The 20,907-nt window shown below is 40.6% G+C and overlaps 1 protein-coding gene across 5 annotated transcripts; it reads right to left on the reverse strand.

Annotated features, from left to right (window-relative positions):
* Positions 1-510: 510 nt before the first annotated feature.
* LOC119656761 lies at positions 511-20,084 on the reverse strand. Of its 5 annotated transcripts, none has more exons than XM_038063334.1 (6): positions 19,935-20,074; positions 2,201-2,269; positions 1,747-2,120; positions 1,518-1,686; positions 1,151-1,462; positions 511-1,047 (listed from the first exon to the last, which is right to left on the reverse strand). In XM_038063334.1, the coding sequence occupies exons 3-6, from the start codon at positions 2,097-2,099 to the stop codon at positions 637-639; spliced, it is 1,245 nt and encodes a 414-aa protein (XP_037919262.1). In that variant the 5' UTR covers positions 2,100-2,120; positions 2,201-2,269; positions 19,935-20,074; the 3' UTR covers positions 511-636. The 5 variants fall into 5 exon arrangements, with proteins under 5 accessions (XP_037919262.1, XP_037919264.1, XP_037919260.1 ...); XM_038063336.1 differs by lacking the exon at positions 19,935-20,074 and adding an exon at positions 19,735-19,925; XM_038063332.1 differs by lacking the exon at positions 19,935-20,074 and adding an exon at positions 10,360-14,135.
* Positions 20,085-20,907: the final 823 nt, after the last annotated feature.

Raw genomic sequence — 20,907 nt, forward strand, 5'->3', positions numbered from 1 at the left:
AACTCGTCCCCCGGCAGAAAGTTAATTGCTCGATGTCGCGGGTAGATTCAAAGTCTTTGGCTTTGGCCTCCACTTGAAGAGTCAACAGGGAGGTGTCCGAGAGGAGCTCGACGGGCCTAAGGTTTTGCGGTGTGATCATATTTACCCCTTTAAAGACGATCCGAATTGTTAGTGGCATCGGTGTTTTTATTTACAGGTATAGATATTTCGGGAGTCAGTTGCTCTCTTAGATTATAAACACTGACGTAAATCGGGTAATTCGGCTTGCGAAATATCGATATCTACAAATAAAAGCAATTAAAAAACAACATTTTCGTTTCCCTTAAGTCTTGAGTTCCTGGTACTCTTCCATTTCCCCTTTATGTGTTGAAAGCTATTCGCCATTGAGACTTTCCCCTTTTTCGAACTGCTTGGTTGAATCTGTTTGACAGAAACCTATGGATAATATATAGGTGATATATTTTCTTTGTTGGCCATTCACATAATTTTTCAGATATCTTGCTTCAAACATAGTTCAATTTTTAAACATTTATTGGCAATTTATCAGTTTGAACCTCAGGTCAGTTGTGCAAACGCTGACTGAAATTTGTCATTATGTAATACTTATTAATAAAATTTGTTAGCCGAACAATACCATTAATCAAAAAATCCATAACTATCGTATTCTTTCAACAAAATTTTTTGACTTTCTAAAAATCGTTCTGATGAGCAGGAGAGGTCTCCAATTTTTTTTGCTTTTTCTTCATCTTTAAAAGTTTCAACGGAATTATCAGCTGAGTCTTCTTTATTCATTGCTATTGCAGGTAAGACCAGGATTGAGCTCAAAAATCCAAACATGGCTTTCCTTTTAATTTCATCTTTGACATTTTGAATTGTGGGAATGTTCTTATAAAAACCTCTTTCTAAAGCTGCACGGAAGGCAGGGTAGTAAGCCTCTTCAATCAGCTGATCTCTATTGTTATGTAAGACGTCTATTTGCAGGCTGCTAGCGAAAAAGTAGTTAATGTCAAGTCCTATACTCCCGCGCATGCTTCCTTGGAAATCAACCTGCAAATAAATATTTAGATACATCCAGCAAATTTCTTTGAATTTCAATACAATTTTATGTTCATACGAAACAGTTTAAGGTTTTTCGTTGTTGGATACTTACGAAAACAGCATCAATTGGCAAATCCTCCTTGTATTTAAACAGAAAGTTGTTTACCCAGCAATCTCCATGGCAGATTCCTAATATATCATCTGGTGATGGTCGGATTGTATCTAGAATCTTATCAACTAGAGTTTCATTTTTATAGCAGTCTTGCAGTTTGTCCACGATTTTCTCATAGCCATACCATTTTGATGCATGCCCGACAAGCCTTGAAACGTTCATATATAAAGGCTTTCCCATATTGGTTGGCGTTAAACTAACTGATGAGAATATTCCACGCTTTAATTGCGCAGATGCTGTCAACGAAGGTTCCTTGAAAAAGAAGGTTTATTTAGAACTGTACAGTTTCGGAAGAATCGCTTCATACTTTTTCCAGAAGTAACATGCCACCAGCGTGATACTGCGCTAATTTAGTTAAAATAATTTTGCTGTGATCAAGGTCCAGGCCTTTCACTCGATCTGCTATACTGTATCCCGGCACTTTCATGTCTTCGAAGACTATGGTTGCGATTGGCTTGCTCGTAACATAGTAGCACCTAGCAATCAACTCCGTTTAATGTACCAAAAGAGGTGGTCAATGACTAGTTTAAACTTACTTTGGTGCAATTTTCATGTTATCAAGACAACTCTCAATTCGTGGTAAGATGTCGAAATACATTACTTTCTCACTGTTGAAAATGTCCAACTCTACAAAAGCTTCCCTTGCTCCGTCCAGGGGAATACTTTTCACAATGAAGTTTGTTTCGATGTTTCCCGATCCTTTTAGGGTATAAACAACTTGTACACGGTAAATAAAGCTCAAATAATTTTCACCAGCACTGCTTCCCATTGAGAAATCCAAGCTAAATATTTTGACATCTTCAGATCCAGTTTGGGTTACTAGAACCTCTTTGAAAAACTGTTCGTCGAGGTACTCGGGAATGTTATTATTGTTTTTTTGTATAATCATGATGTAAATTGGAATGCAGACCTGCAAATATAAATTATTACTTTTCTAATTGGGTTAGGTTACCATATGATAGATTGTAATAACATTCAAAATATATTTACTGCCTGCAACACAAACTTTATTCGGAAACGCCTGTGCCAATTAGGAAAAATGTAGTGGAGTATCGGAAGCTGTAAAACAGAAGGCACAAAATGAATGCCATCATTTTATGTTCATTTTGAGGAGATTTCCACAGATGTAAATAGTGAAGGTATATATGTAAAATGCGTGTGATGGGCAGACAGACGGTAAAACCATTCGTTTTACACAAAACCTTAAAAATTATCTTCCCATTTATCCGAAGAACGTTATCATTGATACAGTCACAAACATACTTGTCCCCAGCCGCGAAAAGAGTCGGAACGGCTGGTTGGATGAATGTAAGCTAGCAACAGAAGAGAAGACTGCTGCATACCGAGTAATATTGCAATCTTAAAGAACGCGGGCACGCGCAGAGGAAGGTGAAGACGACGGACAAATGCTACTACCCCCAAGCATATAAGAAACCGTCCGTGAAATTCATCGGCTTAAAAATCATAAGTCGCCAGGGGGCGATGGAATTAAAGCCGAACTGATTAAATATGGAGTCGACCCTGTACCAAGCGGTTCATTAAATGATGTTCAAAATGTGGAGGAGCCAATCAATACCTAATAACTGGCAAAGAAGCTATCTTTTCCATACATAACAAGTCGCGTAACCGGAAGCTGGTTGCTTCAGTTATGAAAGGTATTGTGTATTTCTTTTATAAATACATTTGAGTGTGCATTTGTCCCATTAGTACTTAAGACGTAATATACGCATATATTATGTGAGAATATCCACTTTCGGGTGATATTGACATTCAAAGCCTTGAATTTGCAGAGAAGTGGCAACTTTGATATATTATAACCTTGTTAGTGATAGTGCGATTTCCACCAAACTTGGTAGGATCATGCCCGATGTGCTGGCTAGATTGCTGCAAAATTTCGCGTTGGTAGAATGAACGTAAGGGGGTTCCGCAGTCAATTACTGAAAATTATAGTAATATACCATTATTGACTTTATTAGAATAGATATCGGTATGAAGAGTATTTCGGAACATATGCACCATATAGTGGCAGCCTCTTAATTTTTTTTCAGATTTTTCGGTTGAGTAGTTTCTGAGAAAGGGTCCGTTAAATAAATGATCAATTCCGACCCCCCCCCCCCCCCACTCCCAACCTTTCTAACAAATGTCAAATGTCGGAAAATACTACTCGAGACATTACATTTGATATCCCACATGACCATATTTGGTGAAAAAAAAAATATAAACCTCCCCCTAAATTCGACGTAAAAGGATGTAACTCACCGTATGTGCGAGCGTTCACAGTTCCCACCTTTCCACCAAATTTAGTGTCAATCGCTATAACCGTCTCCAAGACAAATAAAGTACGAGTTGGTTGGGCTGCCGACTTCGCGAGTAAATATCGATAGGAAAGTGCTTCAAATATCTAGAGTACGGACACGTAGCGAAAAACTGCACTAGTCTGCATGACAAATCTGATCTATGTCGAAAATGTGGAGGGGTTCGATATTTTACCAAAGATTGCGAAAAGAAGCCCAACTGCCTCCTCTGTAGAAGCTCGAATTGTAATGACAGTGTTTAAGAAGGCGCTATATGCAGTGCGAAAATGAAGTTCATTCAACTTAACCTTAACCATAGCCAAGCAGCACAGGATTTGCTTAGCCAGAGCATATGTGAAGATAAAGTCGACGTTGCAATTGTTTGTGAACAATATGAGAACCTGCGATAACCCTCCACGTAAAAACGCCAGGCTTGGTACCGCGATATACTTTACACGCAGTGTTCTCGAGTTTCTAATAGAAACGCGGCTTTTTTGCGACTCAGGGTCCTAATAAATACCGAACAACCTATGGTGTACCACAAGGAATCACAGTCCTCAGTCCTTGGCCCTTTATGGAACACTATGTATAACGCAGTGCTAACGATGCACATCCCTGGCGGTGTCCCCTCTATTGGATTCGCAGATTACATCGGAATTACAATCGTAGCAAGCTACGTTGAAGACATCGAAATATACGCCAACGAGGCAATATGGTAGATAAAGTCGTGGTTGGAAAATGCTGGACTATCACTTGCAGAGCAGAAAACAGAGTTAATACTGATCACTAAGCGCAGGAAGAATAAGTCTATAAAGATTAAAGTCGGAGACGAAATTATACAATCCCAGCCTGCTCTCAAATATCTCAAGGTGATTTTCGATCAGAAGTTGAACTTCAAACAACATTTGCAATATGCAACTACAAAGGCGTCTAACATCAGCTCATCGCTCCGAATATAGGAGGCCCAAGACAAAGCTGTCGATAACGCATTTCAGGAGTTGTTACTTCGGTGTTATTGTACGCAACACCTGTGTGGGCAACTGTACTAGGTAATATTAACAACAGAAGAAGACTAGCAACGACTTATCGACTTAGTGTCCTTCAAACATGCTGCGGTTATCGAACGACATCCCCACGAGCAGTTCCTAGGCGGACATGGTGGTTATCGAGGATACCTCCGCCGATTTGACCATGATGATTCTCCGAACTGCCCGATTTGCGAGTGCGTAACGAAGGATGCGTAGTATGTACTTTTCTATTGCCCAAGGTTCGCATCATACAGAACGGAAATGGTAGCGGTAGCCAATATCCACTTATCAGCGGAAAACATAGCGGAGAATATGATGAGTTCAACTGAGGTATAGAAAGCGGTAGAACGAGCAATAACGAATATTCTCGGAGTGCTACGCCAGGAGAAGTTTAGAAGGAACAAAGAAGGAAGATCACCATCTTGAATAACAGTTAAATACTGATCCAGCTCCGCGACGTAATACCATAAGGCAGTTCCGCGGGGAGAGTGGATAGAGAAGTAGGTGGTTTTGGTGGGTAAAAGTCCCACACAACTGTATGGCAGAAATCAGAGGTAGCTTTTGAAGCTTTTCACCTACCATTAAAAGAAAACAAAAAAGGCAGATCGACAGACAGTAAACCGATTTTAATAAGGTTTTGTTTTACACGAAACCTTAAAAATGGGCTCAGGTTTCTGGCCATGGGTCTTGGGCTCGAAGAGGTTTTTCTTCTTTTGTCGGGATTGCTACATTAATTGGAAAATTTTGTGGAAAAGTTCTTTAATGTTATTGTGAAATGTAGCATGTGCAAAGCTTGTGAACAATGGGCTGGTCAGGAAAATTCTATTGAATATCATGAAGGCAGTGCAGGAATGTTTATTATTATATTGGTGATGGTGATTCAAAAACTTTCAATGCAAGATAGGCAGCCCTATCGTAATGCTGTGAGCGCTTCCACTGCCACCAGTGAGACTTGAACCCCGGTCTTCCGTACTTTAATATGCATTTTGAATTATTTATTTCAGAGGTTTCTGAGTCAATCATGTTAACTAGGAAAAAAGGCTTTGTTGTGGCAGCAATATCTGGGTCATATTGTATTATAAAAATTCAGAAAAAAAATTGTTGTATACTTTGAAAAGTATTTTTGCATTTGTGAAACAATTGTATGATATTGACGATATTGATAATAAAATTTACTGTAAAAAAAATTCTTGAAAATATGTGCAAAAGACTAGAGATGGCCCAAAGGTAACTTCATCGTACATCGTAAGTACAAAAGAGACACTGAGGCCCGACAAAGTAACGAAAAAAATCCTTTAAAATTAACGAGAAGAAATAATTTTGACAAAAACCAAAAGAAAGATGCCAATCAAACAAATTGCGATATGAATAAATTACAGCTTCGAAGAAGTCGACAGTTTTTCGAACTTAGGGAAAACTCTTAGAAAAGGATACAAGTCTGAGTACTGGAAGCTCGCGCTTCGGGTATGCAGGTTTTGTGTTCGTTTTATGTGAGAAAGTTCTACGCATATTTTTCCATTCGTGTATAGCTACAAATCCAGCATATTCTTTCATATTTTTCCAAACTACAAGATATACGTACATATTAAAGACGTAGATATTATTCTGACCCTATCCATGCATATATAAATTGATCGTACTTATATTTCCGGTTTACTCCATGCACAAAAGTATGCATACGTACCTACATAGTACGTATATTGAATACCGCAAATATATATATCTGGATTAACTACTTGCAAACTTCATTAGCACGTATATATACCTACATACACACATATGTATGCCTGGGGTAATTAAGATTGATATACAAATGACCCAAAAACTCAAAATAAAATGTTTCTTTGTGACCCCCCTTTGATGTGAGCTCACCGTATTATGGTATTGGCGAATTGATATGGGATGATGACGTCATACACTTTTTAGAATGCACGAAATTCACAACAAATGGCAAAGTTTCACCCTGTATGTTAATAATGGTTAGATTTTCTTCAAACTTGGCCAAATTGTGCCTTATACAAGTGTAAAATTTTGTAGTTCTAGCGTGTATGGGGTTTCTGACTAAATTTCTAAAATATGCTAATATACTACAGGGTGCGGCAGCATAACTTCCTTTTTTAAAATGCGCGCCACTCAGTTAGTTGATGTCATAGCGGAACGCTAGTGGTCTCGTTCAAGAGGGGATAATGTAAAGTTTTGTCCCGACACGGTTCAGTCGCCATCATGCGTTGGAATAGTGAGGAGCGTGCCTTTGCCGTTGAGGTTTACTTTTCAAGCGGATGTTCGGTTATTGCAACACAGCTCACTTTCATTTGTGTGGGTCGGTTAACAAACAAAACATGCGCTACTGGGCTGACACCAACCCTCGAGAATTGCATCAAAAGCCTTTGCATTCACCCAAAGTCACAGTGTGGTGTGCAATTTCCTCAGCTGGAATTATTGGTCCCTGGTTTTTTGAGGAAAATGAGGTTACAGTGACAGTGAATTCGGACTGGTATGTAAATATGCTACAGAATTTTTTTTCCCACGGCTAGAAAATTTGGATTTGGGGTACATTTGTTTCCAACAAGACGGTGCAACAGCATACACTTCAAGAGCATCGATGGCTGTTTTGAGGGAACACTTTCCAGAGCGCCTTATCTCAATTAGAGGCGATTTGGAATGGCCGGCACGCTCTCCCGATCTGTCCCCTTATGATTTTTTTCTATGGGGTTTTTTGAAATCCCGTGTTTATGTGAACCGTTCGAGAACCCTACAAGATTTTAAAACCAACATCCAAGAAGAAATTGCCAACATAACACCTGCTATGCTAACAAGAGTCATGACAAACGCCAGAAATCGGTTTACGCAATGTATGGAGAATGGGGCACGTCATCTAACAGATTTGATCTTCAAAACAATGTAAATTAAAAGTTTAGACATGTAGCTACATTATAAAAAATAAATAAATATTTTCCGATGCATACAATAGTTTTTATTGAGTTTTGAAAAAAGGAAGTTATGCTGCCGCTCCCTGTATTATTAACTTTATTCATGCAGATATCGGAACGGGATGTATTTTGAGGCCTAGATTTCGTTTTGGTACACCACTGTGATTTTTTTCAGACTTTTTGGTTGGATAAGTTTTGAGAACGAGATCTGTCACCCTTTTTGGGAGGTCATATTTTGAGCCCTCATTTCCCTACGTATTACTCGATATCAAATGTGGGGCCAGTTTCGAAAAGTACTAATTGAGCCTTTTAATTTGATACCCATATGACTACATTCTTCACCCCTTAAACTAAACACAAAATGGCGCTACTTGCTATATTAAAAGATCACACGCTATCACCAATTTTCGTGACAATCGGTCCAGCCGTTTCCGAATAAATCGGGTGTGACAGACAGATATCGAATCGATTCTAATAAAGTTTCATTTCACACGAAACCTTAAAAACGAAATGAATGAAATCAACAGACATATGCAGGAAAATCAAGTTCATATTTTATAAAACTCGATCGAATTAAGACCTGTCCTGTCTTGCGGCAACGAGATATCTAGGATGAACCAGACTGGAGAGCAAAAAATCTATGTTTTCGAATGTCGCTAGCCCTCAGATGACTCTTAAGCTTCGTGAGGATGGATAGAATGAGATATAATAATAAGTTGTACCTACTATACGAAGATCCAGAAGCCGTCATTCAGAAGAATGGCCAGATCGCGGTCACTCCTGACTCAGTTCCGAAAAGTACTAATTTTTTCCTTACGACCAACCCATGAAAAACACACGGAAGCTCGGCGCTTTGAATATCAAAGGTTTTGTTGATCTTTCGCGAAATAATATTCCGGTACAAGATTGTTTCATTTATACATAGCTGGTAGAGTATATACCTTGAACATACCCGATATTCAATTTAGTGCCAGAAGAACTAATGCGCTGGGTTCAATTGCTCTACCGTGATCCGAAAAGTAAAGTCGAAGTATGGCGGGTGTATCAAAACCATTTCGTGTTTCTGTTGGTGTTTATCAAGGAAGCGCCCTTTCACCTTTAACTTTAATATTAATTCCTTTGCAAACCACACTTTTAGGTACACTGGAACATAGACTGGGTTTTTACAATCAATACTCGATATATTTAACCATTAGACTTTACTAAAAAATTTGTGTGACTTTATTAAATAATTTGTGTGACTGTGACTGTATGCTCGTTATAGGCAGAAGAGAGTCTCGCTTCATGTGTTTCTTTTCTGCCCCTAACTCATGGCACACTTTTCTCGCCGGTCCTCCACTCCCGTGGCGAGCTCCGCAATGTGGATAGATCCGCGCCATCTATTCGTTCGCATTCGCAACATTCGAAATAAATTTCGAATGCTGCGAATCCTGCTGCGCCACACACCACTCCTCTTTGTTCTTATTATAGACACCGGCACACGGGATATCCAACGTCCAGCGCCCTGTACACCGCTTTATGCAGATGATGTTTTTCTAGCATCTAATAGCAAAAATGATCTCGAGCAACTTGTCCAAAAATGGAATGACCGCCTCATGCAACACGGTCTCAGGTTGAATCTAAACAAAACGAAATTTTCGACAACCGATCCCCATGAAACAGGCACAATCACTGTCAGCAGTGTCAGGCAGTGATCTGCCCAGAACTGAACGATTTAAATACCTCGGGTCAACGCTATCAGTCAATTGAGAACTGAATCATATCCGAAATGAGGATATCTGCGATCGTTAAGGGGTTAACCGATCGTAAAAAAATTGCCAGAGAGGCGTCTTCAATGGTGTGGCCACCCAATTCGCGCTAACGAGAATTAACTTGCCAAGATTGGTCTGAACGTCCAAGTCGATGGTAAACGACCAAAAGACAGGGCGAAAAAACGGTGGCTTGATATGCTGGATGGGGATTTAAAAGCCTCGAGTTTGCATCTAGATCAGGCATTTGATAAAGCCAAATGCGAAACCGATCAAGACCAGTCGACCCCGCTTGTAGGCGGGATAAAGGCTGAAGAAAAAGAAGAAGATACCCGATATTCAAGTAGATCTGGTTCTGACATTTTATCTGCTATGGAGTACCAATCTGACGCAAAAGAGGTACTTTTGACCTACAGTAACTGTGTTAATAGTAGTAGAATTTGCACCACTTTTTTCAGTGGGCTACTTCTATTAATATACTATTAATAACTTTATTTTAGCAGATATCGATATGGAGGGTATTTCGGAGCCTAGATGTCATATAAAGTCATCATCTTTCTGAGAATGACCCATTAATTTAAGTGGCCCCCTTCTGACCCGTTACTTCCCCATTTCGGCCGTCTCTGGCAGGCGATATTTCGGTATAGGTTAAGATGCATACGATGTTCGGATATCTCAGTGGTTAGAGTAGGTTAAAATCTCACTGGTGCCAGAGGGATTTATATCATGATTGGACGTCGGATACCAGTCGACTCAGCTGCGAAAGAGTATCTGAGTCAAATAAGGGTAATAATCTCGGCCGAGCGCAATGCTCACCACATTGCCTTCTACAGTGCAACATAGTACTGTAGTGTACCGAGGCTTTCTATGAGTGACTACACTTAGTTGGGGAGAGGCCGAATTAAAATCGTGGTAGGTAATGTAAATGTTAAAGTGGACTCTGTCAATACCTCAGTCGAGGATATAATGGGAAGGCTTGGTTTTGGTGGGCTATCAAAAGGGCAGTTGATTTTCAACTGAGCGGCACCGACCATCTAATCAAATCGATCACACCGCGATAAACAGTAGATTTAGAAGTTATTCCCTGTACGTAATAAGAGAGGTGTTGGCATTGTCGTCCAAAGGAGAAATCATTTGGTGGTTGCTTACCTTCGAGTACATGTTGCTACTAAGTCTGTTCGCAGAGGCGCAGAGCGTCGGTTCTCAAATCGAATATGCGTCATGGAAATTTTAAATAAATCACCAGAGAATATTGGTGAGATTGACTTCTACATGCCTTTAATGTCTTCTTTTCTGCAAAACAGGAAAGAAAGCATTACCATCGGGGTGGAATGATGATCTGACCAAACTGAAGAAACTCACAAGGAAGGACTTAAACATCTAAAGAGATACAAATCGGCCTGCAAACGGTGCTAGCTTAGTGAGATTCTGACGAAGAAACATAGAAGCCCATCCTTTCTTAAAAAATCGGAAGGCTTCTGAACGGAATCTCCTACAGAAGCTGTAATTCGTTTGGATGCAGTCAGCACTCCTACGGTTGCGCAAGTTAAATCGTTATGTTTTTGCATTCATAAAGAAAATACAAATCTTTAAAATAATCTTTTATGCAGTAACTATAAGAATACAAGGAATTCATGTCATCCCCATTCTATATGCTGAAACTGAACAGCATTTCTTGATCAAGTCCCTATTTATATGTTCTGTTTGATTAGCCCAATCCATGTGTTCATTCGATTCATGGTTGCGTTCATGCTTACAAGCCGAGACTAAAAGTCCCTACGTGACTAAATATATGTGTTCTTACTTGAAACATTATCCTATTTAGGAAACAATTTATAGAGGGTTGTTAACTCGCGTTCGAAATTTTCATAACAAAACAGGGCAGACGCGAATTCACATAAATCGTTCTTCATGAAGTAAATAGTACGGCTGAATGGTCGCTATACTACAAACAGTACACTCTAGCTGCCGTCAGGCTTTTAATATCGTTAGTACCAGAGCCATCAAGGAGGCTCCAACCAGAATATGATTAGTAGGGTCTCTTATGTATTTGATAGTGCCCATGCTATGAATCAGGATAATCCAATATAATCTGGAATGTCGCCGCTGGTCCAGAGCTACAAGCAGAGGGAAGCCACTGGGTGAAAATGTTAGCGCTCGCCGACGCCTCCGTTAAGAGTGATGCGGACTTTAAATAAAGCTAACCAAAACGGAACTGATGCTGTATCCAATTTCCACCTACTTCTGTAAAATGGACAAACATTGGCACTTTCCTCCAATGTAAGTTATTTCGGTGTACCCGCGCATCCTAATTTCAATTGGAGGCTAAACATAGAACTGAGGGTAAAAGAGGCGTACAAAGCCGGCCGTTGTTCGTCACATCCTAACATATGGTTATACTATGTCTTGGCTAGCGCTGAACAAGAAATATCATATACCCAAGCTTTGTGTGATATAAAAAACTGCAGGTGCTACTGGCGTTGGGCAGTCTGCCCGGCAGATGTCTTCAATGCCCTTCCAGTGAACTTCTACATTAAATGTGCTGTAGAATGCAGTGCTGCTGCTGTAGATTACGTGAGTACAGATATTAGACAGCGAAGCCTTATGGCCATAGTAACATCCTAGACAATGTACCTTAGGAGCTCTGGGTATCTCATGCAAACTGGACTTCAAGCGGAATTTTGCTGAGGGCTTTCCAAATGGGGAAAATAAAAGACCGGCGACGTGATTTAAGGTTATGGCACAGTGTTCTTCACCAAAGGATCAAAGACTAATTTTCTTTAGGAATTTGAGAAACCAAGGATTCCGCCATTCACTTGATGGCCGACCAATTGGAAAGAAATATACTTTTACTGTTTCCGGTCTACGGATCCCCCCTGTTCTGGGCTAACACCCAAATCTGAACAAAAATGGACGACTTGCGGTTTTTCTGGTCTGAAAGCAACGAGACCGAAGTGGTTGCCTTGTGTTGTTTGCTCCTTATATACAATTAGGATACACCACATTGATTTGGCCTATGAAAATTTGATTTAATTTTTGCTTTTGCCTCCGTGGGCATTCAGGTTGAAGTTCAAGGTCAGGGACAACGAAAGAATATGTGACTAGATTTGATAGTTTATAATGATGGTGGCTCGAGAACGCATATAGGAACCGCACGCTCTGCACTCACGAAGGTGTTGCTCAAATCATTTCCATGGTCTACCAGTCGATCACTATTCCAACCCATACGTCTCGTGTCCTTCCCTCAACGTAAACACGCGAGAGTTGATTATTGATTATCACAGCATACAATCGAAGGAACATCTTTCGCAGCAGCCGAAACCCAAGCTAAACGAAACAAGAGGAGTTTTAATTTTATGGACGACATGGTCTCTGTTTACAAAAAGCAATAGGAAAACCCAGATCCGGTAAATTTTCATTCTCGATTCCGAAAAAGGTAAATGGATTGGTTGAACTATAGACGGCAATTGCTATTCGAGCACTCTCTTTTGGGGCTGTCAACAGACTGTAATATGGGCGTGATGTTTCTTGACAAAGGGCAGTTCATTGCTTTACCGATCCTCGGAATATTCATCGATTCTTTTCTTCTTTCGGGTAGGAACAAATTCAGTTTTTGGAGCCAGGCTTGGCCTCTTTTCTGATACCCTACCCAGAATATCCATATTTTCGACCGTTATTCGAAATTCCCAAAAGATCATTTCGTCCTATGTAAAAATTGACGGTGATTAAATTGATGTAAGAACCAAAATCGATTTGTGATGTAAATTAACTATTTCAAAGGAATTGTCCATTGTAAAAGTTCGGAAAGCGAAAGAAATGAACACATGTGTGTAACTCCGGTTATTCTTTGACAAATATTGTTATCGTTCGCGATCGATTTCCTTTATTTTATTTACTCTTTTACTGGGTAGTCTCCTCGACTTTGCAACATGGGCGGTATTTCATTTGCTTATTCTAAGGCCTGACAAAAGAATGCATTCAATAATACGTAATATTCCCTCTTTTTCTCCCATTTTAACATCCCTTAGCTTTCCCAACTACCCTTCTCAACTTAATAGTTCCCACTCCGAATTTCATTTATATTCAACATCTTACCTTTAAAATAATTAATTTCATTTACTTAAAAATAAAAAACTCGAACAATTGGTCGCCTTCCCCTAAACTCAAGAACCCAATTTCATTCGAACAATTCTAATTTTTTTCATTTATAATTTTCGAACGGTGCAAGCGAAAAGCAATTTTGGTTTTTGGCAAATTAAACTGGCTTTGATTTTGAGAATAAGTGGTATCTAGAGCGGAGTTTGAAAACGAGATCGATTTCGGTTTTTTGTAAAGTAACGTGAATAAGTGGTCTCTGAAAGGAAAGTATTTTTGACACATCAGAGAAAAAGGAGATCAAGTTAGTGACATTGTTCACCATCTTCTCGCTAAATTGGATGGGAATTCTCCTGGGAAGCCGGGGGAAGTCAAAGGATCACAATTCGTGCTGTGAGAGCAGAAAGGAGGGTCCTAGCTTGGCAGTCAACAATTGTTAATATAGTACGACGAGGGTCCTTGAACAGGGCTGATATTTTTAGAGTTTTCGCGCCCCGTTATTGGCATTGTCGCCTGTTATGGGCATCGTCTCTGCCTCAGAAGCTCCTTATTTGTAATGTTTCACTTGTCAGCCAAAGCAACAGTGACATTACTGTAAATTGGCCAAGGATAGTAAATACAAAGGGTCATTTTCTGGAATTTCGCGCAAGGAAGTGGTGCTAGTGTGGGCGCGGTATTAGTTGTTCGTTTTAAAAGTTTTGTTTAAAAAAAAAACGTCATTACAATCGGTCTACTGTCAGTATGTTTGCCTGCCTATCTGTCATACTCATTTTCCTTGGAAACAGTTTCACCTATTGACACCAAATTTGATATAAAGGTGGGAACTGTGAACGCACACACACACAGTGAGTTACATCGTTCTACGTGGAATTGAAGGGGGGTCAATTTGCATGCAAAAGGGAGTGTACAATTTTGTTTGGCCAAATATATATGTGGGGTATCAAATGAAAAGTCTCCATTAGTATTTTTCAAAACTGGCCTCAGTTTTGACAATTAATTTACAAGGGAGGAGGGCGGGGGCTAGAGAAGGCCATTTCTTTCAGGAGCCACTCTCAGAATTTACCCGACCGAACAATCAGAAAATAATCAACAAGCTGAGACTTCATGACGTCTAAGTCCCGAAGTACCTTTCATAATGAAATCTGTTAAAATAATAGTATATCACCGTATTTCTTATTAATCGGCAGCAGCATCTCCCCCCTTAAGTCAATCTTAGAATCATCTGCAGTAATATAGGCTATGACATGTAGCCCGATCCTAACAAATTTGGTTGAAACCGCACTATTACCAACAAATATATAATAGAGTAAAGCTGTCACTTCATTGTTGAATCTAAGACGTCGAATGTCAGTAGCACCGAAAAGTGGATATTCTGACATAGTATACGCATATATATTACCTGCTAGGTGGAAAGATGTTTTTGTATGAGAAATACACAAAACCTTTCATACCTAAAGCATCCAGCTTCCGGTTTCTCGGAAGGTTTTTTACGTTTTTTTGAAAACAAAACCTTATTAAAATCGGATCACTGTCTATCTATTTGTCTATTTGTCTGTTACACGCACTTTTCTCAGAAATCTTTACACTTATTAATATGAATTTTGGTGAAAAGGTGGCAATTTCAAATGTGCACGCATGCAGTGAGTGACATAATCATTGATTGAATTTAAGGGGGGTCCACGTACAAGCAAAAGGGGATGCAAACTTTTTTTCACCGAATATAATCAGTAGGGTATTCAATGAAAGGTGTCGCTTAGCACTTTACAAAGCAGATATTAGTTTTGACGTTGGTTACAAACGGGAGTAGTGCGGGGGTCCTATAAGATCAATTATTTTAGGGGCCCATGCTCAGAAACTATTCAACCGAAAAATCGAAAAAAACACGATGATGCTTCTCTTTCTACGACACCGAGAAACATCCTGCATGCCGATATTTGCTCAAATAAAATGAATATAGTATGCTCATGTATTTTTAAAATTCCCTGCGAAATACCCTTATATATTGATTAAACCGACAATAAACACAAAAAATCAAACTATATATTGCCCTCAGAAGGAGGAAAAATCGAAGATCGTAGTTTGCAATTAAAACTAAAGTGCGAAAAACAGTCCATGGGACCAAGCTGTAGTGTATTATGACTCCAACATAGCCTCGAGATTGGGGAATGGAAATATGCTTCGAACCCCGTGAAGGGCACACCGAAAATGTCAACGTTATGAGTGTAGTCTGACAGGTTATAAAGAACGATATCAACAGAGCTGTGCATTAGAACGATAAAGAATTTGAAGAGGGTGCATAGATCGAGGAAGATTCTACGTTGTTGGAGATAAGGGAAACGAAAGGTATGGAGACGTGCAGAATAGTTGACACGAGGGAGGTTCACTTTGAAGTAGAGCGAGTGGGTGAATTTGCGTTGTATATTCTCTTGGGCAAGACAATCACAATTACGGAAGGGGGACCAAATCACGGAACAATACTCAAGGAGACTTCTCACGAGGAAGTTAAAAAGCATTATGAAGCGCTGATCTGAGGTGAATTCAGTACAGGAGCGCAGTATGAAACCTAACATTTTGGAAGGATGTTGGTATATTCAATGTATGGTCATCACGAGCTTTATATAAGTGAAACTATCGTGTTGCCAAATATTCCTACAAAAACAAAACCTTTCAGTTTTAGCTCGCGTGAAACCCCCCGGTTGTGATTTTTTAGGATCCGGTGCGGTCCCACGCATCGGTTGAAAGGACACCTGAACTTTTGTATAACGACATATGAGGGAGCGAAGTGCTATTCAAGCCACTACACCATATATTATGGCGGCCATCCAGTAAACCATGTGCTCGGAGTAGGTTTCTTAGTCAGCCAAAAAATGAAACCTGCTGTTATCGGCTTTGAAAGTATAAGCGAACGGCTATGCACTCTGCGCTTGCGAGGCAAGTTTAGAAATATAAGCCTCATAAACGTTCACGCCCCTACAGAGGAGACTGCAGAGTCGGAGAAGGATACCTTCTACCAGGCAGTAGAAAGAACCCTCGAAGCCTGTCCCAGATATGATATCAAAATCATACTTGGGGATTTTAACAGCCAAGTAGGGAAGGAGCCCGTATTCAGGCGATACGTTGGCTCCCATAGCTTACACGAAAAAACAAATGATAACGGACTGCGGACTATTCAATTAGCAGGGTCACACGAAATGGTTGTTGGAAGTACCTGGTTTGCGCGGAAAGCGGTCCACAAACATACGTGGGCCTCTCCAGACGGGGCCACTTTCAACCAAATTGACCACGTGTTGATCGAGCGCCGCCACCTCTCAGCCTTGATGAATGTCAGAACATATAGGGGAGCCAATATAGACTCGGATCACTATCTCGTTGGCATGGTGCTCCGAGCTCGAATAACAATACCACCTAGAATCCCCTCTGACAATCAGGTGAGAGTGAACACTGAAGCCATCCACAACACAACCCTCCGCGACACCTATAAGAGGGAAATGGATGCCGCAATAACCGCAGTCAACAGAGGACCTGGAGATGAAGCATCAACTAATGATCTTCACAACCACCTGAAGAACGTTATCATGGATACGGCCACAAATATACTTGGCCCCAGCCGCAAAAGGAGCCGGAACGGCTGGTTTGACGATGAATGTAAGCGAGCAACGGAACGGAAGAATGCCGCATACCGAGTAATGTTGCATTCTCAAAGAACGCGGGCACGCGCAGAGACTTATCACGAACTCCGTCGAGCGGAGAAGCGACTTCACAGACGGAAAAAGGAAGCCTGGGAGAACCAACAAGTCTGTGAACTAGAAAAGTACAGGGAGCAACCGCACCAGGCGCGGAAGTTTTACCAACAAGTCAGCAGGATGAAGCCTTATACACCTCGATGCTCATCCTGCTGAGACAAAGAGGGAAATCTGATTTCCGACAGAATGGGCATATTAGAGCGATGGGTTGAGTACTTTGATGAGCTACTGAACAACCAGAACATCGGCGAGTTGGAGGTCCCGCCAACTGAAGACGACGGACAAATACTGCCACCACCAAGTTTAGGAGAAACAGTCCGTGCAATTCATCGGCTAAAAAATCATAAGTCGCCAGGAGCCGATGGAATTACAGCCGAATTGGTTAAATATGGAGGCGACCAGTTACACCAAGTGGTTCATCAACTTGTGCTCAAGGTATGGGACAGCGAATCAGTGCCTAACGATTGGCAGCGAGGCATAATCTGTCTCATACATAAAAAGGGAGATATCACACAGTGCAGCAATTATAGAGGTATCACGTTGCTGAGTACCATCTATAAGATATTCTCCACTATCTTGCTAGGCCGGATAGCCCCATACGCCCAGAACATCATTGGCCCATACCAAAGAGGCTTCACTCCAGGCAAATCAGCAACAGATCAGATTTTCTCTCTGCGGCAGGCGATGGAAAAACTGTTGGAATATGGACAACAGTTGCACCATCTGTTCATCGACTTTAAAGCCGCCTATGATAGCATAGCCAGGGTAAAACTGTACACGGCCATGAGAGAATTCGGTATCCCGACGAAATTAATAAGACTGACTAGGCTGACCCTGACCAATGTGCGAGGCCAGATAAAAGCAGCAGGATCACTCTCAAGACCATTCGACATCAACAACGGTCTACGACAAGGGGATGCGCTATCATGCGTCCTCTTTAACCTGGCCCTCGAGAAAGTGATCCGTGATGCTGAGGTGAATGCAAGAGGTACGATCCTCTTCAAGTCCACCCAACTACTGGCCTATGCTGACGATATCGACATCATGGGAAGAACCACCCGAGACGTTCAAACTGCCTTCATCCAGATCGAGCAGGCGCGCGAGATCTTGGGCTGCACATCAATGAAGGCAAGACAAAATACATGGTGGCAACGTCAGCACCGAAGACGAATCAACCAACAACATCAAACCGCACTGGTCAAATACAAGCACGAAGAAGAATAAGGATAGGGAAATACAACTTTGAGACCGTTGACAATTTCTCCTATCTAGGGTCGAAAATCACAACCGATAACAACTACGATGATGAAATCCGCGCACGGTTGTTGTCAGCCAACAGAGCCTACTTCAGCTTACAAAGACTGTTCCGCTCGAAACGTCTCACCATAGGGTCAAAGCTCTTACTGTACAAGACTATGATCTTGCCAGTCCTCATGTATTCCTCAGAAACTTGGGTTCTTAGCAAGAAAAATTGCGAACTCTTGGCCGCGTTCGAGAGAAGAATCCTCCGAAGAATTTTTGGCCCCCTACATGAGGATGGACGATTCCGTAGCCTACACAATGACGAAATCTATGAGCGATACCATGACCGTCCGGTTGTGGATAAAATCCGGCTCAATAGGTTACGGTGGGCGGGTCACTTAATCCGTATGGATGAAGATGATCCCACCCGGAAAGTCTATAAGGGCAATATCTATGGTAGGAAAAGAAGACGAGGCAGACCCTGCCTAAGATGGAGCGATGGCGTGGGCCAGGACGCCAGACAGCTTTTAGGGATATCGAATTGGTGGACCTCGGCGCAAAACCGGGATGTCTGGAGTTCCTTATTAAGGCAGGCCTAGACCGGATACCGGTTGTTGCGCCGTTGATGATGATGATGATGATGATGAAGTGCTTTTTTCGGTTACTTTATTTTCTGTATTATTTTTGTTTTCAATTCAATTTAATACAATTCAATTTCAATAGCCTGAGCCAAGCCAAGGAAGAAACCCCAAAGGTCGGGCTTCATTGCACATCTATAGCAAAAGAAACATGAATTCCGGATGTGGATTTTTTTCTCTCCACCGCGGTACTTGGATCCTGTATCCGGAGTTTTACGTCTCAACTGCACGCGTGGATAAACGCTTTTTTTTAATTTACAGGTTTAGCTCGTGTAAATATTTATCTTTCGTTAGGTTCACGCAAATTCAAATATCCTCTTTTCAATAAGATGCCAGAACTTGGGAAGGTACTAATTGAGGTTTTTCATTATATTCCAGATTATATTAATTGGAAAGAAATTTGCACTACTCTTTCCCATGTGCCCCCATAAAACCAACATAGAAAAATGTCATGTGTAGGGTGTGCGTGGGGTTCATATTTTCCGCCTTCGTGAACATCATCTTAATTTTTTCTTCACTTTTGATCTTCCTCCTAAACGAAAACCAGTAACACAAATACATATCATCCTCTCAGTAGTTTTCAATGATAAGTAAATCTGTAGAAAGTAGGTGAGCTTCGCATGCGACACCATCAAATGTGAAAGCAATTCAAAGTTAAAATTTACGTTTCCAGTTTAGTAGTACATATGTACATGTATGTATATACTTAGCTATGATATTTAAAAAAACTTTGTCAATGAACCCTGAATTAGAAACACTTAGAATTCATATGGAGCATGCAACGTTATGGAATAAATTTAACACACGTGTCTATCCAATCCGTACAAAAGTTGCCTCTAACTTATAATCACTATCATATTTATCGACACTTTTTTTGTAAATTTTAGTTTTGATTTTATCACTCCCGTTTGACCAAAATACTATCTACATATGGCATTTGCGTCAGTAAGATAACACCAATGACTTCCAAACTGCAACAAGTATTTCGAAAACTACTAAAACTCACAATTGATCTCCGATATCTTTGAGAACGTTGAGTCCGAAATGATAACTACTGAAATAAAAAGCGCGAGTGACTACTATCAGAACAGCGCTCCTGTATATATACATGTACAACCCCTAACAAGTTCAAACTTTGAATGAAACCTGTCCTGCTGTACAATCTGAAAGTGTTGAAGCGTTGGAGTAAACATAATAGTAACGTAATTGCAAAACACAGATGATTTGCAAAGTCATATGAACTGGTTAGTAATGATTATCTCTTTTCTGTTCTACAAGTTCATGAACATGAGCCGAGATGAGCTTAGCCGCTTCTAAATTCTGGGTTACGTAAGGCTCGTACGCACTTGCGATTAACCGCGTACGCGGCTAGACGCGCGGTCGGAAGCTTTTTGATTTTCATATAAAACTGCGCATACTTGAACGCACTACATCACAACAAAATTTCAAACGCGACAGTTGAATGTAGAGTTCCAGCCAGACCTCCGATTAGCCTCCAAATCTACTGTGCACTAAGCGTTTGTAAGATGCGCTCACCGCCAGTTATAGCGTACAGGATTTATACATAGTTGAAACACTTCCGAAATTTTGTATCTTGTCGTTTGATGGTTTCAGATAATTTCTGCATTAATTCAGTGAATGACGCAACACTCATTCTTACATAATCGGAAAATTTATTCACGTGTTTTCTCAGTTCTTGAAAACAAATTGCAAATTGAGCAGATTCATGACGTTAGAGTAAAGGATCAATCCAATATTTCTTCCTTTCCTTTCGTCCTTCTGAACGGTAGTATAAATAGATTGCACCAACTAACTCAACCGGTCCATTTCATTTGTGAACAGAATCTCCACCTTTTGGTAGCCCAATCGCTCTATTTATACGGCTGGTCAATCATTAATCAATTTAACTGCGCCTTACGACTTGATTTAACTTTGAATCTCAACCCCGCAAAGGTAAAGGAGGCAGTGAAAAAGCGGGA

The sequence above is a fragment of the Hermetia illucens genome, chromosome 5 (genome assembly GCF_905115235.1).
Source record: "Hermetia illucens chromosome 5, iHerIll2.2.curated.20191125, whole genome shotgun sequence".
In the NCBI taxonomy this organism is placed as follows: Eukaryota; Metazoa; Arthropoda; class Insecta; order Diptera; family Stratiomyidae; genus Hermetia; species Hermetia illucens.

What these genes read in the sequence shown, in the direction of transcription:
- LOC119656761 (XM_038063332.1), bottom strand. An exon ending in TAAAGTTTGTGTTGCAGGCA is followed by an intron (nt 2,121 to 2,200) that starts GTAAATATATTT and finishes TTATATTTGCAG; the next exon opens with GTCTGCATTCCAATTTACAT. An exon ending in AACATGAAAATTGCACCAAA is followed by an intron (nt 1,687 to 1,746) that starts GTAAGTTTAAAC and finishes GTTGATTGCTAG; the next exon opens with GTGCTACTATGTTACGAGCA.